This window comes from Pempheris klunzingeri, unplaced genomic scaffold, assembly GCF_042242105.1.
Source record: "Pempheris klunzingeri isolate RE-2024b unplaced genomic scaffold, fPemKlu1.hap1 Scaffold_52, whole genome shotgun sequence".
NCBI lineage: Eukaryota > Metazoa > Chordata > Actinopteri > Acropomatiformes > Pempheridae > Pempheris > Pempheris klunzingeri.
Window position 1 is genome coordinate 217,862 of NW_027254956.1, and position 26,004 is coordinate 243,865.

General features: G+C 42.6%; 1 protein-coding gene across 3 annotated transcripts; it reads right to left on the bottom strand.

Annotated features, from left to right (window-relative positions):
* Window positions 1–112: 112 nt before the first annotated feature.
* Window positions 113–24,452, bottom strand: LOC139224752 (membrane-associated phosphatidylinositol transfer protein 2-like). 3 transcript variants are annotated; one of them, XM_070856060.1, is made up of 24 exons: window positions 24,353–24,452; window positions 19,916–20,130; window positions 19,037–19,158; window positions 18,156–18,389; window positions 17,580–17,915; window positions 16,261–16,356; window positions 13,757–13,861; window positions 13,599–13,663; window positions 12,394–12,638; window positions 11,966–12,155; window positions 11,408–11,527; window positions 10,872–11,086; window positions 10,594–10,769; window positions 10,036–10,206; window positions 7,559–7,720; window positions 6,355–6,645; window positions 5,666–5,814; window positions 5,436–5,552; window positions 5,141–5,257; window positions 4,900–5,048; window positions 4,245–4,394; window positions 3,955–4,135; window positions 3,697–3,825; window positions 113–3,515 (listed from the first exon to the last, which is right to left on the bottom strand). In XM_070856060.1, exons 1-24 carry the CDS (start codon window positions 24,428–24,430, stop codon window positions 3,147–3,149), a joined length of 4,182 nt encoding a protein of 1,393 aa, XP_070712161.1. In that variant the 5' UTR covers window positions 24,431–24,452; the 3' UTR covers window positions 113–3,146. The 3 variants fall into 3 exon arrangements, with proteins under 3 accessions (XP_070712161.1, XP_070712160.1, XP_070712162.1); XM_070856059.1 differs by having other exon boundaries at window positions 7,559–7,723; XM_070856061.1 differs by lacking the exon at window positions 6,355–6,645 and having other exon boundaries at window positions 7,559–7,723.
* Between the last annotated feature and the right edge of the window lie 1,552 nt (window positions 24,453–26,004).

The following is a 26,004-nucleotide window of genomic DNA, read 5'->3' on the forward strand; positions in this document are numbered from 1 at the left end:
TGTGCATTTGTGTGAGCTGCAGTGAATTTTATATTTGTCATCAACATGGACCATGTTAATCTTCATGGCAATCTTACCATTTTGAATGTGAAAAAAGGCCAAAATTACTTAATTGTTCTTTATATGTTCTTTATACACTGTACATAAAAACACAAGGGAATGGATAAAATGAAGTTATCCAAAACCTACAAGATACACACCCTGTACAATGAAAATATTTACCAAGGTATTCTGTGTGTATATACAGCCTGTGAATGCGAACTGTTGATGTAACAGTTGTGGCATTGCATTAACCTGGGGAGAAGAGCGTGAAACAGTGATGGGTTGCCTAATTTTGGTTAAAGATGTCAAATAATATATCCTTTGTACATTTCAAGTCAAAACAAGCCAAACCCTTTTTAAGAAAATATGGCCTTTTCCTATTTCCACAAAGTTTACATGAACAGTCCACACTGTTCTTTGAAGTCAATTCGGGAGTGAGCAGCATTCATTCTAGGCCTTTCAACACAATGGTCAATGTAAGGCAGAAAAGGGAAATGTAAGGCCTCTGGTAATGTGTGTGTCAGTAGCAGAGTCGAACACGATTGTCTGCCCAGAGGTATCCAAACTTCACAGATTTGACCACACCACTTACATTCTCTGGATTTTAATATCCAGACAATTCAGAATCTCTGAGGAAGGGAGTTAGTTGCCAACTTTAGATGAGTGCATGTTTCCAGCATTGCCTGTTGTTTTTTTCTAATCACTATCAATGTACAAACAGCCATTCTTTAATCAGCAGCTTTCAAAATATATATGGCTCCAAGCCGAATCTCTGAAATGGTCAAAATGCAGAGGGACAATAGTACAGTATGTAAGTTCACCTTTCTTTCAGGTACTGGTAGACAGCTATTAGAAACACTTCTCAGTATTATACCACTAACACAGCCTCCAAAATGACTGGACACGACCTTCATAATGATGATGGTGACTTACTGTGGTTTTTGGGTCACTTTTAAATGCAAGTGATTCAATCTAAACCTCCATGTGCTGGAATGAAAACACAAGTCAAGACCGAGCCTGTCTGCCCTCATGTCTGTGATATCCATTCAGTCATCAGGTCAGTAGCACCTTCTTGTGGGAAATCTATTCTTCTTTTCAAAGGACTCTATGTACCTGTGCGGTTGTTGGCTGCTAAGATTTGCTCAGATTCCCTCTGCAATTTGATGTCTGTAGAAGATGTGCCTGTTGAACTGATTGTCACTGCACTGTGACATTCACTCAGCACAGTCTGTCTGATCATGTGGTGTGGTTGAGTAATATTGCACATTTCCCCTTACATCTGAGCCCATGTTGGTCCAGTGCCATCAGCTCTGTACATGCCAATTAGAGGGACAAATGAACATCATTTAAATGAATAAATCACACATTTTTACCCAAGTAATTGGCGAACAGCATAAAGAAAGTCTTAGCTCTGTGTTCCTACTTTTGACAGCATTATTGTACAGAATTTACAATTTGCAGATTTTTCTTCCTCTAAACTGCAGCAGCACAGAGAAAGGAGACCTTAACCTAGGATTATCCATGAGCACATTCAACGCCTCATTTACAGCTTAGGGATAACCAGAGAGAAGCCATACCCCAAATTTCCAAAATAGATAGTAACAAACATACAATATATGACACAATATAGCAGTTCTATTGATACAATTCTGGTGATCTGCAAGATAAAATAATAAAAATACAATACTGTGCCAGGCAAAGACCTCTTTGAGTTTTGGCTGTTTCAACTGAAGTCTGAAGGGAAAATAAAACACAATATAGCTTAAGTAATCTTAAAACACATTTTGTTCACAAAATCAGTACATTTTAAAATATCTATAATCTTAAATAACAATTATCATCATCATCAATCAATAAAGTGTATCCTGAATGAGGTGGTGTTTACCCCCGGAGTAAAGAAGACACTTGAAACTGGTCTTCAGTGGACCAGATACCAGATCTGCACTGTAATATAACAAATATGTACAAGCCTTGTTGAGGCATTCAACTACATACTTACACAATCTATTTCGTTAGACCCAAATCATTTCCTCTCTGCTCATGTACAACATATCATTCTGTCCTCTTCACTTTGGCACATTAACCGTAGAGTAGTGGGAGGTTTCCCTATAGCTGAGTCGTACATTACTGATTCAGGAAGGTACAGCAGCGCGCCATAGTGAGATGTGGTGAAGTGCCATCAAAACCCAGGAACAGTTTCAGCTGCAGCCATTGTTAAAGGGTAATTTCGCAGTTTGCTTCATAAGATATTTGGATGGTTCTTTGGTCTGAGGGATGACTAGAAAACAAGCAAAACTGGACTGTATGGGTTACTGTTTAGTACTTTGCTGTTTGTAAATGCTAAAACAATCTTCAACAAGTAGTATCTATTGATCCAATCATTTCGTGTTGGCTACAGAAATTACAGAACACCAAAACATTTTTTTTTAATGATGATTCCTTATAAAAAAAATACAAAAAAATAAATGTTGGCTAAATTATTGTTTTTGTTTGGTTGCACTGGTAAAAGAAATGCATTTAATCTAGTTTTACTTGATTCTCAGCTCTGCTCCCAGACGTGAATATAACTTTTATGCACAAAATTGATCTCTGCAGTAATTGTTGTGCTTGCAGTGGCCACAGTCGTCAGTTACAGTGCAGTATCAGCACTTTGACCTGATGCAGGCTGGCTGTAACCACTTTGTATTGTTTGGGGGAGGGCGGCTTGTATGAGTAACAATCTCCAATCTAAAAGTCTGTTACAGGAGGAAAACTAGCCTTGTATTCAAGACTGAGAAATATTTACTAAACAGTAGAAACAATCTGGATTTCTATATAAGCTATTTGTGTGCATGTTCCTGCTTCAGGAAGATGCTTCTTGAAATGCCTGTTGAGTTTTGTTTGTGTTTTATAATAAATATAGCCAGAGCTTCTGTCCATAAATATTTGTGTCGAGTGTGACTGGCATTAGTTTTATTAAGAGTGGTTTGTAGCACCTATTGTTTTTATTGTGGTTTTTACCCATCTGGTGCAAGTCAAATGTTTTTCACTCTTTGTATTTATATTTGTACGAGTCTCTTCCTCAGCACTGTTTTTCAAGTCACTCTCATGTTGTCTCCTTAATCTCATTTGGGGCTGAGAACGCCTGGTTCCAGCTTGGTGCTGCTGCTGCGGCCCCAGCAGCCGGCGGTGATGCTCATGCTGCGCTGTGTTGCTCCCTGGCTGTGGCTGTAAGCGCCATCTAGCCGCTCACCATCTGATTGGCTCTGTGTGCGCTCTGGTCTGTTGTGGATGCTGCCTGTTGGGGAACTGGGAGCTGGCTGGGAGGAGATGGTGCGCAGCAGGTGGTTCCTTTTTCTCAGGAAGTCGCTGTTTGCACCCAGGCCAAAGCTGCCTTTACGTAGCACCATGCGTGCACTGCTGGACTTAGCTGGCCGAGAACGGTGGTTGTACTCCAGCTGGGACAAATGAGCTGCATATCCCTCTGTGATGAACTGTTGAGAGGAGCAGAGACCTACTGTTAACTATAAAGATTCAGAGAAATCTTACATTTCGGTTTAATTAATTTATATCTTTTTATTCAGTTCATTGGTTGAGAGAGTGGCAGTATTTGACCCGACTAGTGTTAAATAATTTTAAGCATGAGTTGGGTATTCCTCAAATAAATGAAAATACCTGGCACTGATGCTGCATCTTTTTGGATGGTCTACCAACGATGTATATTTGGGAGGGAGGGAGGCCAATGGACGTGTAGACTGAGATGTCTTTTGTTGATCCATAGCCAGCAAATATCTTCAAGTGAGCCTGAAATCAGTCAAATAAACAAGAGCAATGTTTGGCATTATAACAGAGATAATATTTCTGTCATAAAAGTATTATATCAGCATTGTTGTGATGCAGCCCCCCTAATCCCCTACTTCCTCCCTGTCTGACCTCTGTCAGGGACTTGAGGAAGTTGGCCTTGTGTCTGAGTGGGTCGTGGACCAGGCCGTCACAGAAGGACACAATGCCATGAGGGAAGTTGTGCTGAGACAACCAAGCCACAACCCGCTGCTTCTGCATGTCTGGTCGTCCTGTCACATAGATGATCAAATAGCCTAAATCCTGCCAGTGTCTGCAATGAGGAGGGACAGAATAAAGACAATGCTACATGCTGCCTTGTCTTCAGTCTGAAAGAAAATCTTGTATGAAACTCAAGAAAAAGCTGAAGAGCAGCTAAGTACCTGACAACATCCACGGCTCCTGCACGCACTTTGGGATCACTGCCCATGATTGACACGCTGGCAGCAAATGACCCATCGATACTGAATACCACAAACTCTGTGCCACGTGGAATAACTGTCAAGTAGCTGTCTGCAAATGTGTGGTCACCCCTAGGGAATAAACAACAAGAAAATGGAGAAAGACAATTTCTTGATATTAACCTTTAGGACACTGAAACCCAATAACAAAATAAGCTAAAACCAAATATAAAAAAGGCTTCCTGTTAAAATGCAGAAAAGCATAAGTAAACTAAGTTGTGCCATCAGGGTTTGGGTAAAGTCCTTTTTCAAATAATAAAATTAAAGATGTCTGAAACTTTTTTTTAAATTAACAGTTCAACATAAATACACGTCAAGAACATATTGAGCAAATGGCCATAGCCTTACTAATGTTATTTTGTTCCTATTTGTTTTACATTATTGAAATTAATAATAAACAAGCAATCAAATCTGAATCTATTTTGTAATAAATGAAGATCTGGCTAATCTCTCTTTTAGCTTTGGTTTAAGGGTGTAGTATTGTGGATGCTGGCTCACTGTCATGGTTTACTGGGACACTTGATTAGAACAGAGCCAGTCAAAATGTCTGCTGGTGAAAAGGTCGAACTAATCTCACCTGACAACCATTTTGACTGGGTAGACTCCGATGCCCAGACGTTTGTCCTCTGGGATGGGAAAAGACACACGGCCGCTACTGTTGGTCACTTCCGTGTTGAAGTACACCCATTCTCCTGATGGAGGCTGAGTCATGATGTGGAGGTCAACCTGCACACGATCACAGAACCATGAGCACAAATTACACAGATGTTACCACCATCAGTTCATGCCTGCTGTTGTGATGAGAGAGGAGAGATCACCTTCTCCCCGGCCAAAGTGACCATGTCCAGAGGGCCGTACATGAAGCGGCCTGTCACAACCTGCTGGGAGTCCTCTGTGAACACTGCGTCATTTACACGGTGGTTGGCCGTCACGTTCTGTCAAAGGAGTGGAAGAACAATACATGCTGAACAGTTACTGTCTTAACTGTTGTTTTATTTTTTTCCTTTATTTGATGAGATTTGATGAATGAGACAAAGGTCAAAGGATTTTGTGAGACACTAAACTCCCCTGACACTGATTTCTTTTTTTAGCTTTTGTGGATCTGATTCCTACCCTGATCTTCACGTGTGTCCTCTTGCGGAGCCACTTCTCTCGAGGTTTGGAGGGAGTGAATTCAGACACCTCTTTCCCATCAAGCTCCAGGATGCTAGAGTTTTCATGCCTCATGACCTACAAGAGACATTTCAGTGACTCATCCTCAGTATCTCTGACGTAGGCACGCAGATTGCTGATCATATATTAACAAGCCATAAACAATGGCAGGCATTCAAATGTTGACTCACCTGTCTAAGAAGGAAAGACACAACATCAGTGGACTCCCAGTATGATGCGTGGAAGAGGTGCGGCAAAGCCACTGTGGGGAAAGCGGTCAGAGCATCGGGGCAGTACAGGGCAAAGTCCAGCCGCTTTGTGCCCCACCAACGTGCTGCAACTGCGATGGGAATGGGGTGAATAGGGTGCAGATACGTCAATTGAAACTGAAAGTGTAAGTGCGACGTATGTGATGCCGCACATAGGCGCAACATCCCAGAAGCTAAAGCAAGAAGACGATTTCAGTCTTAAACCACAACCATCACAGATCCCAGCAGTTCTTCAGCTAAAAGGAGAGAATCAGGATTTTATAATTGTTATTAAAAGGAAAATCAAGTGCTGAAATTCAGATGCAGGAAGAAGAAGATAGTTAGAACTGATGCATGATTACGTGAGCAATTGAAGATGGTTATTCATGTCTGTATGGGCATTAAAAAAAAGATTATGGATTTTGGAAAAAATGGGCAAGGTCTGGATTCGTACATTATTTCTCTTCAATGGAGGTGATAGCCTTGAACACTTGAAAGAATATAAGTGAAGTGAAGAAAAAAGAGGCTGTCTGGAAGAGCAGCATTTGAATTTCGACATAGTATAGAACAGCGCGCAGAAAAGAGCTGCAGCCTCAGGTTGATTTCAGAAGTCCCCTCCCGTAGAAAAATACCTTGCTCCACTTCAGCCTGGGAGTCCAGCGAGACCAGATCAGATATAGCACAGTCCAGCCCGGCTGACAGGCAGTTCTCGTACTGGCCAGTGGGACATAGACCTTCACTAGTCTCTGCCTCACCGTCCAGCTGTGGCACTAGATCTGCATCAGGAGATCTTGCAGCCTGGCCAGCCTCTGCATTCTTACGGGACTTAGGAGGACTTTTCAGGAAGAATTTGTTTTGTGATGATAGGGCGAGTTGGGACAAAAGGCTGAGCTTTTTGGATTGGTTAATTAGGCATGATTTGGCTAAAGGGAGAAAACAGACAAATACATCACATGAAAAATGGATTCATGTCGGTATGTGACAGTTTATGACAGTTTAAACATTTTGAAGTGTGATGCTGGGATGCATCCGGTATCAGTGAGCTGCCTTAAAGAGAACTGTGAACGTCAAAGCTGAAGAGTAATTGTTAGTACAGTAATAGTTAAGGCAGTAGGGCAGGGAGACGCTGTGGTACGTCTCCTGGTGCTCTTGTGTCAGAATTTACTTAAGTGCATCTCCTTGTACTGTAGGTGCTAAAACAGCAGGGTGCAGAACAGTAATGTGAGGTACAAATAAATGCTCTGGTAACAAGAGTGAAATAGAGAGGCAGAGAGGGACTCTGGAGGACAGTCTCACATAGAACACAACAGAATACTGGTCATCTCAGCAAACATTGCACTAGGGAGTGGACAATGCAGGAATGGCTGAGGGAGGCAGGTGTCTACATGCATTGCAACATTAGATAAATGCAGCACTCGTTCATTGCATTTACATTTAGACAGTGGATAAGAGTAAGACAGACAGTGGAAAGTGGCACTAAACTTGCTCTTCTTTAGGACTCTGCTTGCTCATATTGGGACTAGGAGAAAACACTCTGCATGACAGTCTGGTTACAATGCAGGTGTTAAAAGTCTGGCTAAGCAGAAGTAGAAAAAGGAGCGCGGTATTCATGAATATCTGGCTGACTAGACTGCTCCAGCTGGAGTGCAGGGTGTGTGTAAAGTCAGAGTAACGGGGTCGAGAGAGAGAAGATGAGGAGGGAGAGTCAGAAAAAGAAACAAGACAGAAATATAGAGAAAAGTTAGACTGGGAGAAAGAGAAAGAGGGAGAATAACTGGATCAGTGTTTGTGTGAGTGGAAGGAAGAGAGAGGCTAGGTGGTATTGAGAGCACTTACTGTTGGCTATGTTGGTGGCAGTGTAACTGTCTGCCATTCCTGAGACCTGGCTGGCAATGCTGACCTCACTGGCCCTCCGCTGGCCCCGGGAGAGGGGGCCCGTTACGGGGGATGAGGGGTACGAACTGTCCATGAAGACACCACCATGAGACTGAACAACATCTGCTATTGAGCCGAAACAAGGAGATCCCATTAGACAGAGACACGGGTACGGGGGTAACTCACAGTGATGGGGGGTTGGGAGATGCGGGTTAGGGTGGCAGGAGAGAAATGTGACAGCAGGCCTCATGGTTACAGAGGACATGTGAAACCAAAAGGGGGCCACATGGCGGCCAAGGTCAGATTTCTGTAACCAACCGAGTGCTAACATGGGCGAATGAGTACATAAAACATAAAATCACAAATGTCCACATCTGTAACAGTCACACCCATGACTTAGCATCTCTTATGATGGCAATTTGTATCTAGTAGTAAAGTAATATCAGTTTAACCTCCTTTGCCTTTGTCGACATAATAAAATAGTGCTGGAGATTTTATAAAATCAGATGACCTCTGACCATATCACAAGGAGAAACACAGGGAACAGTATATTCGGCATGTAAAGATAGATAGAGCTCCACGTACAGTGCAATAAGCAACACAACATCACAAGCAGCACAATCGTCACATCAAAACTTCTCTGAAATTCAGACAACAGCATAAATATCCTCTGTCAACATCAATAATGTGATATTATGGAAATGATGCAGACACACTAAAACCCTGCTTAAAAACCACAGCACAAACACAATTGCTTGCATCCTCCAAACACTGAACCTGACATGAAAATGCGATGGCAACAACACAATGTCACACCACATGAGATGCTTATCAGAGTTTCCAAAGTATTTCCATGGCAAGCTGTAACAATTGAACATTATTTCTTTTTTTAACTGGAAATTCTTACATGGCCAAGAATTGAACCAGGAAATTAAACTGCTTTTTACAAAGTAATTTATATGAGACTGGATGCTACAAGGAAATGTATATAAGCAGCATAGACAGTATACTGGTAACTTTGTCTGGATTTATCAGAAACATCACTGCAGCTCTTCGCTCTTGAAACAACAGCGATGGGAATACTCAGAAAGCACACACGGTAGGTACAAATCTGACCATCTGGGACATGACAGCAAGACAAGATGGACCAAAGAGACAAAAGAAACACGGTGAATAGAGGTAAGGACAGATGCAGGTGAATGGGAGAGGCTACACACACTCCATAGTGGTGGGTGTGGCTTTGAGGAAGCCCTCCTGCCAGTTTAGCACAGGCACAGGGATGCAGGTCTCACTGATGGTCTCCTGACAGCGAAAGGACAGGGGAGGCCCGCTGTCAAGTAGTAGCTGAGCGTTGCTCTGGACTGTCTCCACTACAGAGGGAGGTGGAGGGACAGAGGGGGCAGAGGTCAGGGGGGAGAGTTTGGAGGTAGAGAGCCACAAACGCAGATATGGGGACAGGAGGCCAAGAGAGGAAGGAAGAAAGAAGACAAGGAAGACACAAAAACATATGAAGCAAGAACAACTGAGTATGAAACAAGAAAGCAGAGTCAAGCCCTTAGTCAAGCCCACTTCTTTTGAATCTCAACTGCCTGTCCGTTATATACAGTCACATAACACTAATCTAAGAATCTCTCTTAACTCAAGAATTATCTTGAATTTGTCTTAAAAACTTCAACTGTACTGAAAAACAAGTTAAGTAGATACTGAAGACTGAGGATATTCATTAACAGTTCATTTGATGAAAGCTATCACTTTCACACAACAAAACCCTGGCCTGAAGTCCTTCAGAAATATCCTTATGTTGTACAGTGGATTACCCCTCATGTGGCTCTTTAATAAGCCCTGGTTCCTGGGTCAGTGGTGGGAGGTGTGGAATAAGGAATGCATATTAACCAAAAAAAAATCCTCTGTTCATAAGTTACCTTAGTAGTTTCTGTCTCCTTATTCTTGGAAAATCATAGACAGATATTTGTGTAGAAAAGGTACGTTGAGGTCAAAGGGTTACTCCACTATAAATGACCATTCCAAACAGAAACCACCAGCAGGACTATGAACACATTTAGATGAATAAACTGCTTCACAGAGGACATTGTAGACAAAGTAGACAGCAGACAGTAGAACATTTTTTCATTTTCCTTTGAGGCAATGTTTACTATGTGACTATGTGTGCAAAGGAGCTCATACTGTGCAACTAGCATGTCGTGAAGGTATGTGTTGTGTATAGCATGCATCCATGGGAAACAGGGCAGGGGGGTACAATCAGTGTTTGAAGTGTCAGCTGATAATTCAAAAGGAGAAATGTGACAGCTATATTACTACAGGGAATTTTACATTTGTGTCTGTGCATGTGAATCCAAGTCAGAGCTACATAAACTGCTCTAAACTGTTCATCTAAAATATTATTTGGCTTTAATACATATTTGGTGCAGAGTGCTCACCCAGTAGGGCAGAGTTTCCATCTCCCAGGGGAAAGCGTTGATAACGGGGCACGTTGAAGGGTGGCAGGAGGTGAAATTTCCTCTCCAGTAGAGGCTCCAGGCGGGAGGCTGAGGGATCGGCTGGGTGGAACAGGTTATAGACCTGCTGACAGGCAGGCCGCAGCTGGGCCACTAGGGGGAGAAGTCGAACCAAACACATGACAGAGTGGAAGGAAAGAACCTATGGATCCCTGTCCTTGTATGGAAGAGTTGTGAAACAATAACTTTCTTTAGATATCTTTACTTAAAAACATACAAGTTTTACTAGATGTAAGCTTTAACTCTTAATAACAGCCAGGCCAACAATTAACATTTTTATGTTAAAAAAACTGTGTGGGTATACCCTCTACAAGTCAATTTGCTGACGAGTTCATCTCTACCTGAGGTTAATCTTTTGCAGACAGAAAAGTTTTTTTTTTGTTGTTTTTTTTTAACTCTTGAATAATGCATTATATGCGACATAAACATCATAGATTACAATATAACAAGCACTGCATTACTCATTCCAGATTATCTTACCATCCAGCATAGGAATGACAGTCTTTCTCAAAGCGAGCACTAAGCCCAGTGGAGAGCCAAACAGGAAAAAGTCGGACACCTCAAAGTCAAACTTCCCCAGGGAGCCTCCATCCAGCATAGTGCTGCTGCTCGACCTGCGTGAGACTGCGTCATTCCGCAAGACACTGGAGTGCAAGCTGGAAGGACAGCACAAAGTCATTTTTGTCGTGTAGAACTAAAAATAAATCACCCTGACAGTACATAAAACAAGGACTTTTGTCATCTCACACTCAACACACCTGGACAGGAAGGCTTGGTGTTGCTTTATTGTGTCCACTTCGTAGGTGGAGGAGTCACTTCTCTTGCGTGGAAGTTGTCTCTTGGTGTCGTCTCCTGTTCCGGTACGTGGGATGTCGATGTTACTGCGACTAAGGTGGCGGCTGGCCTCCAGGGTTGGAGAGGCTGATCCGTGCCCACTGTTGACAATGATGCCAGGAGAGAGCAGGTCCTGGTCCTGCAGGGTGATTCAGGGACATTTGTTATGAAAACTTACAGGACTTTCAATGAGTCCATACAGCTTAATAGGATGAAAAAAGGTTTACACTGCACACACTGTACTTGTGTAAACACACTTCTTCTAAAGGAACTTGGAAGCCTATTGAATTTCAGACAATTAATAAGGGATAATGGAGTAATTAAATGAATGCTTGATGCAGGTATTAAAACGATGGCAGTGTCAGGGGTAAAAGAAGTAGTAAACTGTAGGTTCTTTAATGACAAGTTAAAACATAATTGTGACTTCAATATTCACTACTGGGAATGTTTTGCCTCTTACCTGTACACTGACGACACTGCCCCTGCGACTGCTGTTCTGGCTTTCGTTGACTGTCTGATTGCTACTGCACAGTGCATCAAATCCCAAGATTCCTCCCACACAGTCCCCAATGAGGCATACCTAGAAAGGTCAATTGTCATAAAGTTAACAAAACACTATGTCTAACATGCATCCTTTGGGTTCAGCTTTACCTAAAATATCTATACAACCACTCCAACACTGTTCAATAACATTAAAAAGTCAATATGTTCATAAAACAGCTGTTTTCCAGGAATAATTATTATTATTAATTTAATTATGTTGGCATTTGTTATTATATGGGTGTATATTGTGATGTGGAGAACCCACTAACAAGGAGTTTTAATATTTAGCAATAAAACATAATAATCCATAGAAAATTAGAGACCAGGCTCAGCTGTGATTCTGTGAGTATGTACATACAGTATCTTTGAGAACCAGAACAAAAACCCAGCACTGATTGTAAAATGGTATATTACAAGAGGAATACACTGATGGTATCTGTGACCGATGCACTAAATTCACAGGACAGTGACTGACCTGGCCGGAGAAGGCTGCCCCATCCAGAGACTTTATGAAGTCTGCATGCACCTGATTGGCTCTGACGATGACGGTCGCTATGGCCTCCTGGTACTGTGGAGCAGAGGTGGCCAGGAGGGGGAGAGCTGCCAGGGGGATGTGGTCCTGGCTGCTGGACAGACAACCCTCGTCGTAGCTGTATGGGCTCAGGCTGCCATGGAAGATGCAAATGAACAAAATTAAAAATTTGAGCAGATCTTAAAGATCAAAGCAGTCCACAGAGGGGTTTGAAGAAATAAACATGGGAAGAGGTGGAGACGGTCATGAGCTGCACCTGGACCATTTCCACCAAAAGCAAACAGCAATTGAGGTCAATAAACAGAAACATTCAGTTGCTTCCCACAATGCTTGCAGCAGGCAGAAAAATGTGTGCAAGTGTGTCCTCTTACTTGGACACCAGGGAGAAGGCCTCGGCACAGATGGCAGGGCAGGGTACCAAGCGGATAGCGATGCGTCCCAGCGCAGCGGGGTAGTGAACACGCATGACTGTGTCAAAAGCTGTACTAATTGTGTTGACGTCAGCCTGCTTGCTGTTCTGGTCCCCTCCTCCTGTATCCAGGATGTTCCCTCCATGCAGGACCAGGATCAGCACATGGATCTTGGAAGGCTGCAGACACTGCTGGGACGGGCTCTCCTGAGAACAGGACATTATAAAAAAAAGGGATGATGAATGGGAACGATGAAGAACAGCTCTTGAAGAATGTTCAATAAATTCCACATTTACTCATGAGCACATTCGTTGTATCAGTATAACGAAAGACAACATACCTACTGAACTGGGATATTCACATAAACAATATGGCTTAGCTATTGTGCATAAATAATGTTTTGTCAGGTTTGTGAGTCATATTTGTGTTCATTCTTTCAAACATAGGCACACAACAAAATGTTTGGGGGGGTGGCATGATGGGAAACAGAACAGAGCCAACCTACACTCCACCTGGACAACTGTGCAACTAACAGCAAACAATGACAATGCTTTCCAGGGACAAGTCACATTTAGCAGAACAACATCATTTGCAGTCTTTTAATTATGGAACAAAGTTTCACATTTTCAAAGAAGCACTATATGTACGCTCAACACCACAGCTGCAAGTACACAGGAGTTGAACAGAGGGTGGTGAGGTTGAGGAGTACACATGGATTTGGGTTTGGGCAACTTGAGGAAAAAAGGGCAGGGGCAAAAAATACTGGGTTTGTCGAGGGGCACTGGGGGTCTCTGTGGAGCTACTGTAGCCCACAGTGCACTAGGGCCGAAATGTTTACTTACTGACTGGTGCCTTGTTACCGTGATGGTGGGAATGGGAGAGCTATCGGCTTGGCCGCTAACAGAGCCACGCATCTGAACACAAGAGGACAGAGAGGCTCAGGGACAAACAGCCCTTCTCTTCTCTTCTCTTACAAACTGTAAAACCTGACGCAAAAGTCTACATTCATCAAAACAAACTCAGGTTTAACAGAAGCTTGTGGGTGCTGATGGGCATTTTCTGTAGATGGTTCTTCAGGAATGTTTATTTCAGACATGATTCTGCATCAGAGAACACTGGTCAGGGATGAGTTTTATAGCTGCACACTCACTGTCAGACTCACATACCTCATCTAGTCTTTCCTCGCTGGTTGCTCTTTCATAATCCACTGTCATTTCCTTGAACAGCTCACCTGCAAACACACACACACGTGCACACATTCTTAACATCAAGTACTGAGGCAGTGTGACTGTCCTTGATGAAGGGCTCATGGTCTTCGTCATACCAGGAGTTTCCTCTGCTTCTGCAGCTTCAATCTTGTCCATGAGGTCGTTGGAGTTCCACTTGGCAATTTCCTTTGGGAGGACCTCTTCTCCATCGGAGAGATCCTCTGCAAGGCAGACACAGAATAAATCATGATTCACTACAGTGCATGTGTCATTCAGTGGTTACCAATTTGTCATTACACGAACAGTATAAGCAATTCAATAGTGCTGAATATGATGATTAATAAGGTCGTATCACACACATTTGCTTGCTTAGTTTTATATCTATATTGCCAAGCTTTCCCACAAGATGTCAAAAAGAACAATCACTATATTATCTATAACAAGTCAATGTAAGGCATTGCTCACTGTGGTGGACCCTGTGCTGGGTATTTTTGTGTTTTAAGTTTAATCTTTGGGTTCATCTATGGCTGATAAGCAAATTTTATTTTGCAATCTCAAATGGCAGGCACATGTGTGCCGGAGGACAGCGGACATGAAGTGGTGTGGATATAACCATAATGTTTGGGGTTTTTTTTAAAAAGAAAAACACATTTATAAACTAAACCATTAAGTTTATTTATCTTCTGAATTTATATGAATGTATTGTTGGGCTTTGCCATCCATCCACTGACTAATCTGTGATTTAAAAAGGAAGGTTCAGAATCTGGGTGAGAATATCCCTTTTTATCCCTTAATTTCTCTCCTGGGACATTTTTTGTTATACTGCCAGTATCTTCATTTCTAAGAAATAAGGCAACCACCTCCTGTTCACTTTAGTTGGTGGTAGCGAAATTGAAAACTCACACTGGGAAAATTTGAAGTAACAAATGTCTGTTATGAATATGATTTACGTTACTTCCACACTAGTTACAGTTATTATACTGCAAATAAATGTGACAATCATTGTGCAGAAATTGTCATCATTTTATTTCATTTGCTTTGAAGCCAAATACTAAAATAAGGTTGCAACCAGTTCCATTGTTTTTAACTTCTAAATAAAAAGCCTTCTGTCTGATTCTAAGAGATTCTGTGTCCTGCACATAACAACAACATCAAGTGATCTTAATGGCTTTTTAAGGTATTTTATCAGTTTATTTTAATTCTTTCAGTTATAAACCTGGTCCTAAACTGGGTACGAATATGGTGTGAAGGTAAAGTGGTTTATTTATTTCACCAATAGGCTTTACCTAATTCAAGTCAACAAATAGCATTTTATTTCAACTGCAAGTAGCAGTAGATTACAGAAATGTTATATTATAGAAATGTGTAATTGTACCAGTTCCTTTTTTTTCTTCTTTTACTTTTTTTTTAAGTTTTAGTATTATCGGTTTTGAAGAAGAAGTACTGCAGTGCTTACCATCATGCAAACCTAATAAATTAGCCACCATAAACCAGACACACTGAATGTGGTTTCTACGATGAGTGAAGCTTTCTTTTATTCATTTTCACTAAAAAAAAAAAAAAAAATCTCTGCCACACAGAAACAGCTACAAGCTAAATAAATTTGGACATGCATCTCAAGTGTTTGTAAGAGATGATAACTGCAAGAGGACCATGACCACAAACAACTTTAAAGATAGAAACCTAATATCAAAGGCATCTGAGCCAAGTCTGTTTCCAAATATAATTTGTGTGCCACCATCATGTGATTCCAAAACACGTACGTTCATTTTAACTGTAACTCAAGTTCATTTTGATACATCAACCTATCAACGTATATTTATCATAATTAAATAACTGCTTATTTCATGTGGTTGTCCCTGCAGTGTAAGAACATCTGTAATTCATAAATATAGTGAGATGAGCACTGGAGCAGCACAACTATCATTACTGTATTAACTGTCACTGAGACAGAAGGTTATGTGCACTAATCTATGACAGTACAGTCATAAGTTTAGTCAGTTAATTTCATAAAACGTGCTTTCACTTCATGCAGCCAACACGTGATAATTCTTCCATACAAACATGAACACTGCAACACACAATTTATTGAATGTCTTCTTAATTCAGTCTGATGATTACAGATCTATTAAACCTAAAACAGGAAGAAACCATGAGTGCAGCAAAATCAGTATCGATATAATAAATGTTGGAACGATTTTATTCTTGTTTCATCATGGGCAAGGGGAGAGAGTAATTTATTCTTTGGACATATTATGAATTGTAAAACATGTATGTGTGTGTCTGTAAACATTGCGGCTGGAGTGTGATGCTGAGAAGGGGGACTGATGGGCAAAGATGATTGTGATTTCTGAACTGGATGTCAGGATGAGACACCTTGCTGTGTCCTCGGTCAAACTCATCCTGCTGAGAGCATGGGTGTCGCACCACACCCACTTATTTCAACTGCAGCCCCAAAGCATGCTGGGTATCTGGGAAGCTTAAGAACTGATCTGTGGTTAAAGAGATGCATGCAGAGTCAGGGGAGAAGGGAGCAAGCATGATATTGGAAAACTGAATGCAATAAACACATCTGTTGATCTAACTATCGACTCCAGTTTAAAACCAAATGTGTGATTACCATGAGCATCGAAAAACTCCTCATCCGAGCTGTCGTCCGAGTCTCGCGCTATGCTCTGCATCCTCCACTCTGAGATGCTGTGGCGTGATGGGCTCACTGAAAGAGTGCACATGAACAAGAAAACAAGAGATTCACTGTTATTTTGGGACATGTGTTTCAGTCTCTCTCTCTCTCTCTAACACACACACACACACACACACACACACTCTATAACAAAGAAATATTGCGCAATCTTCCCCCGGCCCACACACACATACACAGTGTTATATAAACATGCAACAGTCGCTGTGGTGCATTACTTCATCACAGATGGACTGCTTGGTGGTCAGGGGGGTGTGTGAAAAAAGGGGCCCAATCTAACATAGACAAGCTACAAGACCACCAAATGCCAACTGAGGAAAATGGCAATACTAAAAGCAGGCCTTGTCTATCACGTGTCTTCAGTCTATGCCGCACATATAATTAGTGCGGAGGAAGAGAGGGGGGGCGTCGCTGTTAGCGGCAGGCTCATGAGAGGGGGTACAGCTGTAGCTGTCAGCACACAGAAGGAAACAGCAGTGGTGGAGGGGAGGGTCGCTGAGAAAACGTCAGCCTCCTCTAGTCTGTGATGTCAGCACTGCTGCTAAAAATAGCCCAGCAGAGAACCACAGGGGGGAGTTACAGGGGTGAAACGAGGCACGCTGGATGAGAGTCAGGGTCCAGGTGGCAGCTACAGTGAGCACTGCCTTGAGGTAGGGGTGACACTGGAGATGGGTGTGCTCGAACATGTGGTTTGTGATGTCAACGCTGCTGCTAAAAATAACCCAGGTGAGATCCACAGAGTTGTAGGGGTAAGATGAGGTAAGCTGGATAATACAGTTAATGTGGAGGTGTGATAAGAAATTAACATCAGGCACTGGACAGAAAAGCAAAGTGTCGTACAAAAGCCTGAATACGAGAAAGCTGCTCTCTAGGTGTTTATCTATTTATTTTTATATTTTATATTTTTATATTAACAACAGTTTGACAAATTTGAGCTCAGGGCTCCTCAGTAGACTGATTTATTCATCTTGGGAACAACTTTGAGTGAAGAATTTGGGGAAAAAAAACATGAACTTCTAAGGTTTGGGTGGGAATTTTTTAGCATTTGTATTTTTCAACAATATCTGCTGGTGGTTAACTTGAATTTTGTGGGTTAATGCTGTGTTTACTGTAGTCATTACAGTATTATCTGTGAAGCTACCGAGTTTTGAGGACGTGACATGGGAGCTACAGCTTTGACACCAGTGTCATACACAGAGGTGGCAGAGATTAACAGGTGAAGATGGCGAGCTCCTCACCTCCTCTCTTAGATGAGCGGGAGGATCTGGATGAAGTGGACCACTGCTTGGTGAGTACGCCTCGTGGCTGAAGAGTCTCTCCTCCTGAGCTGACCACCACCTCCTCAGCTTCAATGCAGCTGATCGCCTCTTTAACCTCCTGGTCTTTGTCTGGGGACTGAGCACCTCCGTTGGCCTCTGTGGCCTCCTCTGCCTGACTGAACTGGGCCATCTTCGTCGCCAGGGCTAGCTGAGTTTCCAGTTCCAGCTGCCGGATGTCCTCCATGGTCAGACCATACCATTCATCCTGCCAGCACCAGGCCTGCCGGTGGGCACGCACCATCACCTTTCTCAGTCCTAGGGAGAAACAATGGAAAACATTACATACCTTACTCTAAAAATATTTAGCTTTCTAATTTAGATGAGAATTAAATAACATCCCTATTAATATATGAATAGAATAGAAAGCCTTTATTGTCATTGTACTGGGTACAATGAGATTAGAAATGCTGAAATTAAATATGCTGCTAGAGACAAACGACTACATTACGTGAAAGACACATAATGTGAAAATAACATCTGTGACCGCTTACTCACCAACATCATGGATGAAGCGTTCAATCTTAGACTGCATGCCCCAATAGCGAAACTCCACCTTGCAGAGTTTGTAGGCACACATTATGGGGGTCTTCCCTGGGTTATTGTTGTACTCTTCTATCCAGTCGTCCCGCAGAGGACCCCTCTGGGTCTTGACTGACTTGTAGAGCCGTGTGTCCTCCTCTGCTTTGTACTCGTGAGGGGGAATGGGATCTGTCACTATGTCAATGGGGTCTGCCAAAAAGTACAAATCCAGGAAGCAATGACTAATAGAGCCATGTGTTTTGTTTTGTATTGCATGAATGATGTTACACACCTTTAGTACTTTCATTCTGTATTATAAATCACGTCATGATGTGTACATATGTGGGTGTGGCAGCAGAACTTGTATGGACTTGCGTTCAAACTTTTGATTCAGACTGACAGTCTGGATTCAGACTGACAAGAATAAGTCATTGATCAAAATCATAGTTGTAATTGGGTCACTGCATGCCCTAAAAAATTTCTGAGCAGTAGGAATGCTACCAAACAACTTGAAAAAACATGCAGTGCCGCTAAACTGCCACAAGTGGGCTTCACCTACTCCTTATGTTTGAGACACAAGAAGACAGATACAGAGACACCATAACACTACACCAATAATGCTAACTTGTCATCTTAAATACTTATTAAAAGAAAAGGAAATCACTTGCCATATTGTTTCTAATATAATATAAAATGACAGTTGCGACACTGCATATAATTATCTGCATTCTCAAAATAAGAGCATGTATTTCAAGCTTTCTTTGTGCTTGACTTGACACTGATACACATCATTTAATTTCTTAAGATCTGAGCTTATGTTGTCATAATGTTTCCTGATTAATACCGAATTGTCTCACCAATAGTCCTCTGTCTCTTCTCTGGTGCAGACATGTTGAAGACATCTGCTTGGTTGCCTGTGTCAGGTTTGTAGTAAGTCTCAATGTCAATGGAGAACTTCTCAACAAAGGGACAGGTGTATCTGAAGGAGAGGAGGCAACTAAATGAAGCAAAACAGAATAGAACTGTCCCAACAAAGCAAGAGTGCATGATGGGTTGACATATGGTTTCATTACCAGATTTACTGTTCAAGTGAATGGCTCAAGATCAGAACTATTTTATTACGAGTGACAACACCCTCTCACTGCTAGGGATAGGAAACGTGTGAGCCATGCCCATCTGTTGCATCTGAGGCGTCTGCAGCAAAGCTGTCACTGGTTGAATAGATGTGTCAACAGGCACTTGCAGTCTATCAATATCCTGACAGTATAGTCAAGGGCACATCTCTTTTCAGTACCTTCACGTCTCTGTGTTTGTCAGGCACCACACAGACAAACACACTGACATCCTGAGAATGAGGGGCCATCAACATCTAACAGCTTGGGAGTGCTGCTGGCCTCACGCCGATCTGACGGTCTGCCCAATAATATTCTGACAATTTGCTCTGAGGTCTTTTTCTTTACTGAGGTACAGCAGCTAGAGCCTGACACAAACTCACCGCTCATGGCATGTCATGCATCTTACACAGAATATAAGCAGGGCTTGAATTATTATCCAACAGGAGGGGGTTAAATTTTTGTAAACGCACCAGCTGCCGCAGTAAGACACCCTTGCACGCAGCATTTTTTCTGTTATCAAAATGACACATTTATAGTTTTGAACAGCATTGGCAGAGTTTCATGCACTCTCACTCCTGCTCTGAAGAGGTGTGGAGGTGGCCTTCCTGCAGGAGGCCTCACCTGGTGCGGGTGTAAGGGTAGGCGTTCCAGGACTCCTCCTCAACCCTCAGTGCTGCTTTGGGCAATATAGAGCGGAACCAGCTGGGAATGTGCATGCCAATGTGGTAGACCTTGTGGGTGTACTGGCCCGTCCCACCCGGTCCATCTGTGTAGGGCTTATTTTCTAAAATCTCCACCCCACTTCCTTCACCGCAGCTCTCTTCTCTGCTCTTTTTCTGTGAGAAGAAGAATAAAAATGAAGTTAAAGTGAGTTGGCGAGGAGTTCATGCTTTCATATATGTATGGTAGTGTAAAGGTAGTGCAAATTTACCCTCAGTCTTAAACAGATGTTTAAGAGGAAGTGATACAAATGAATAAATGAACTGACATGGTGCCTTTTGCAGCCAAGAATCTGAAGAGTTAGACACAGTTGTCACAGTCAGAGGACTGAAACACAACACATGCACCAAAATGAAGAGTTTCCCAAAAGCTCTGTCAGCTCTGAATTGCAAATCAGGAAGCCCAACACCAGCCTATGGAGCCACACCTTTCTAATATTTACATTCCAGGTGCACGGAGGAATAGAGGTCGGGTGGAGCCTGCACATGCAGTTGAATACGTTTCCACTAGGTGACTAGCTTAAAAGATAGGAATGTATGGCACAGCAAGAGGAACACTTGTGATTGTTGTGAAATCAGTAAAACAGGAAACCTAGACAGTAGAGCAGAGTCCAAGTGCTGATGATATTAAAAATACGGAGCAAAGAGCAAGGACCATAAATGTCAGAGCTCACTGATGTATCATCTTTTCCATTTCTCTTATCAGCCTCTGTCCAGTCTTTCCACATACAGTAAAAAAGTATGTTTAACGCAGTATTTAGTGCAGCGCTGGGATAATGGAGAGACAGATTTGTCCAATAAGTCCAGTGGGGAGAGGCGATGCAGGCAGACTGAATCAGTAGAGCAGGGAGGAGGAAGCCATGAGGCGTCCAGCACTGTGGACCTCATTACCTCTGACAGGTCATTCATTAGCCACCCGCTCTGCTCTCAACAGCCGAGTTGTAGCTCCAAAGACACAGCGCAGACGCCACAGCACCGTCAGACTAGCTGTACACGCAGCCAGTACACAAGACAGGAACCCAATGTTGCAACACAGTTGATGTACATATCAAGTTTACAGTGTGCTGTACACATATAAACACTATAAAATGTATGCAGCTGCAGGAACACACACATGTAAACAATATATGTACAATAAAACATATTTTTCCACTTCCACAGTACACTATCAGTTGGCTTTCCAATTAGACTAATTACAATAAAGTCAATGCATTACTGCGAGTACCATTATTCATTATTATAATTCACTATTTGGAAATGTCAATTGCTGTTGACCGTCCCTTTAATTAGGTTGCTGACAGGTGACTCCAGCCTGCCAAACGCAGTGTCACTTCTCCTCCCCCCTGGAGCGATGGATGATTCTTTCCAGTTCTCCAGGAGGAAGATTACAAAACACTGTCCAGGGCTCAGCGGTTCCCTTATGGGAAAGAGCGGAAGTGAGGGAGTAGGTAATATGCTGAAAGTTGAATGAACACTGAATATAATGTTAGATTGTTAATGAAAATGTACTTTGTTCATTTGTGTGCAGATGTAAACTATACCTGTGGGGGAACAGATATGAATAAACACTCAAAAAGGCTCTCATCTGCACTGTTTTACTGTAAAATCTTTTTTGGCTCAGTATACAAAGTGAGGCTGTGTTTGGACTTTAAGTCCTTCCCTAAAAACTTTGCCAGACCCCCCCCCCAATTTTTCTTTAAACAGACATCAAACCACTAGAAAATAAAAGCTAGCACCAACAAAGCCTGCTGTATTTGTTCAGATCTGACTGCTCTGACAGGATGGGAGTCATATCCTGGTTTGGTTCCTCTTGCCATCAAGTTAGTGAGGCTTGTTTCCTATTTCAGATGCTGCTTTTCACTTCACTCCACAGATACAGTTGCTTAGTCAGAACATGATGGATGTGTGTGAATGAATGAGGCACAGTGAGATCCTCTGATATTTAATTTCTCACACATTCCACATTTGCTTCGTACATTACTGCAAATCCCAATGCAGTGATAATGAATTTACAATTAGCTATTAAATAAGAAGGCGGCGTTGCAAGGGAAAGGAAGTGAGAGGAGAGACGGGGTGGGGCATTGCCTGCTGAGATGCAGATATGGCCAGGCTGTCCTAAGGGCCTGACTTCATCCATGAGGCTTACACAAGCAATGGATCGCAGGCAGGCAGGCCTACATGTTGCTGTTGCCCTGGTAACAAACAGCAATGAAGCAAGGGTATCCACAGACACCAGCAAAATCCTCTCTGCACAGAATACAGCTCTGTCTCTCTCTCCCTTTTCCTTCCACCCCCTCTCTCATTTCTTCCCCTCCCTCCTTCGAAGCCTCGCTTTTTATCCTCCATTTCCTCTTTTCATTCACTCCCTCTCTCGAACATAACCTGACCACCGGCACGCTGCTGATGTCATGGTTACCATAGTGACAGAGGCCTCACAGCAACAATGCTGTGCAAAGAGGGTGAGGTCAGGGGAAAAGGTAACCATGGGTCACTAATGTAACTCATCTTCCTTTGACTTGGTTGCATGCTTGAGAATGCACATAATGCTGTTTTTTCCCCACATACCAAGACAATGGCCTGTTTGAGGTTCTGAGAGCAAAGCAGGTCAAAACAAATACTGTAGTTATGCATTTCCCATAATTAATAACTATCTGCAATACACTGTTCAAAAGAACGAAGGTGCCAAAGAAATTAGCAAGTGTGTAGAAGTGTGACGCAGTGACTAGTTTGTGCTGTCTTGAAACGTCTGCTTGCTCTGAGGCATGTCTGCTGAGTCATGTTCCCAACCATCTACAGTTCAACTGGATTACCTGCCTGTGTGGTACACCAGGGGAGGGGCATGACGAAAAACAGAACAGCTGACAAAGTCGTCAACTGAAAAGTCTGACACCCCTCTAGAGAGCTTTATAGTCTTTATGGACTTGTGTTGTAATCATCTAATATTATTTCCATTTGTGTGCACAGGACAAACAACTGCAAGACACTGTCAGAGACAAACTGTTTTCATTACGTTGACGGAAAAGGAGAGGCAACACAGGTGAACTAAGTTGTTGCTTATGTCATAGAATTGTTATACCAGTGGGTGGATAATAAAACTTTGTCAACATAAACACTGATTAATTTTGGTGTAAAATTCACAGTTGTAGGACAGGCCTATCAATGGGAAGGATAACAGCTAGAAGGCACACTGGGGCTTCTTTATGCAAGGCCTAAATGTTTAACTTTTCCAACAGAGCTGCTCCCTGTTCCCTGGGGGCTGTAGTAAAACAGCTCCCATGTATGATCACCTGAAGGTAAACTTTCTTCGGTAAATATACTTTAGGCTCCATATTTTGTTTTGTGTTGGCTGTTAAGGGAAGTTAGGCCACCATTAATTTACTGATTTAGCTGCTAATTTCACTTGACACTGCACTATAAATATTTCACACACACAATTCTTATTTCATGATCAAAGCACTCCTTCATTGACTCTACAGAACATATGATCACTGAAGAAGCAAGAAACAAACTGAACTCAGCAAAAAGCCTCAATCTAATAAAGCAGGTTTGCAACTTCAACCTGCTCCTAAGCAAACGTACAACCACTTGTGACACGCATTACGTAACCATACAGCTCAAATCCCAACGCAGTTGCTGAATGTTAAGTGCAAAGATCAGCATGTGCCTCAAATGATGAAAAACAGAATCTAAATACCTATATGTGCACAACATGTCTAACAGTGGTCACATAGAATTTCTACCACAGTAGGAGTCATTGTGATTGCTCTGCATGCCTCCTCTCTGTACTGCTGCTCACAGTGCACCTGGCAGTACCACAGGATTATATAAATCCTCCCACATGTACACATGTCATATGAAGAGAAAATATGTTGTCACACGCTTTCCTGCTTGGAGCTGTAAACCCTAAAGCTCTGACACAGACCCCCAGTCTCCAGCTAAGAGCCTGGTTAGACAAATTAAACTGTCTTGACACAGACAAAGCAGTATGTCCATCTCCGTCGCAGCAGTATGTGTGTGCACCAAGTTTGCAGTGACAGCAGGGTGCCCCCTCCCTCCTCCTGAGTAAAATCATGCAGCCTATGACGGGTGGAAACAGCCAGCTTCAGAGACTTTAAATTGGATAATCTATCGTCACAGAAGCTCTCTTTGTTCCGTTACTCCACCGGTGTCAGACACCATGTGACCAATCATTTCATAATTGGGCACACTGCGATCACACTCTTCTCGTGGTTATCCTGTGTTAATGTATCTCTCTGACCGCTCGTTCTTTGCATCACTTTGCCGTTTGCATTCGTGTGTGGTCAACAATTTGATGAGCAGTATGGCGTTATGACCTCACCTGGATCATATAGAGCTGGGCGATGCGGTACTCCTCCACACTCATGGGCATGGGGATGCGGTACTCCTTGATAAGCATGGTGAATCTTGGAGTAGGGGGAGACAGGGATTGGGGAGAAGATTGACAAGGGAAAGGGGTAGGGAGGGACAGGGGGAAGGGAGGGGGAGAGGGGACTGGAGAGACTCGGGGGCTCCTATATGTGACTTGTCAAATCACCAGCTGAAGTCCACATTGATGGTTCCTGTGGGGGAAGAAGAAAATAAAAGTATGAGGTATGTAAGCTGGGAATATATTTGAAAATAAATACCTACAAGCAGTAGTGTTTGTAATAGTCACAACATGCTGTTAACCCAACAACCATCATTTTAAAGTAGAAACCAGCTTCAAGCAGCAACAAAAAAAACATTCATTACAAGCAAAGGATGACAGCACACAGTCTAATTTCAGAAGCTGCAAGATTTCTCTATCGTCCATACATAACCGAGGACAAAGATTCATTCTCGTGGCTCACGCGCAGATGAAGAGGAGAGCCGAGGCAGAGTGTCATTCAGGACATATGCTCAGTGTAGTTACTCCATGTTTGGTCCAAGTCTTTGCACTATAGACAGGCATCAGCGATGTGTTTCCTTGCAGCGTCTCAGATCCAAGTAAGGCACTTTCAACGATAAACTTCTCTTCTTATACACAGGCCACAGCTCAGTTTGTGTGTGTGTGTGTGTTTGTGTGTGTGTGTGTGTGTGTGTGTGTGTGTGTGTGTGTGTGTGTGTGTGTGTGTGTTGGGGGGGGGGCTGGGGGGCTGGGGGGCTGGCTGGAGTTTACAGGGAGCACCCGTGCCTTGCCGACAGTCCCAACAGCCACTCTGTCTCTCCAAACCCTTCAGCACCGTCACATGGGGGGCTCACTCAGCATAAGAGGGATTACAGTTGAGTGGGGAACATTACATAACATTGAAAGAACCCCCTGTGCATGATCAAGGTTTCACAAATAGCAGCCTTCACAAAGCATTGTTTTCAAACCACTGTGCAGATAGGGGTAGGTGTGGGCTATACATAACCAATGTGTGGGTGGCGTGAGTTGCAGAAGTCTGCTTTTGACCGCTAAGGGAGGACAGTTGTCCAAAGCCAAGCAAGTACAAAACAAGATCATGACTATACAGACTGTCAGCTAAGGTGATACATTAACTAAAGAGGAGTCAATAAGGAAAGAACTAGTTGAAAGAACTCTGTCCAAATGAAGTGAATTACTGAATATTTGTAAAAATAAACAGGTAACTTCGGTAATTGGAAGCAGAAAATAATCATTACCATGACAGAATCCTAAGTAATATTTTCATAGTGTACTCTCAAAGTTCAAAAACACACACGTTACTAAGTATTTGATTGAAAGATTTGAAGGTCTAGTTGATGAAGGGATAGTTCAGTCTGTAGCCAGATATGTCTGGGAAAGCACAGTGGACAGGATCTTACTCACCATGTTAATGAGACTGCACTGTACTGTATGTGTGACGAAAGAAAACAACACCGTCCTGGCACTGATAGCACTTGGCTGTTTAAATGTGACTACAAAGCATTGCATAACTCTAATATTCACTCTTTTCTGACCTATAGCAGCGACTGGACCTCGCTTTGGCACCCAGCCATTCTGTGTAATCA

Excerpts from the sequence above, each read along its gene's own strand:
- LOC139224752 (XM_070856059.1), bottom strand. The coding sequence starts at position 24,430 with ATGCTTATCAAGGAGTACCGCATCCCCATGCCCATGAGTGTGGAGGAG. Across the intron at positions 18,390-19,036 it reads GAAGAGACAGAGGACTATTG|ACCCCATTGACATAGTGACA; the intron begins GTGAGACAATTC and ends ACTTTTTGGCAG. Across the intron at positions 16,357-17,579 it reads CCGCTCATCTAAGAGAGGAG|TGAGCCCATCACGCCACAGC; the intron begins GTGAGGAGCTCG and ends GCACTCTTTCAG.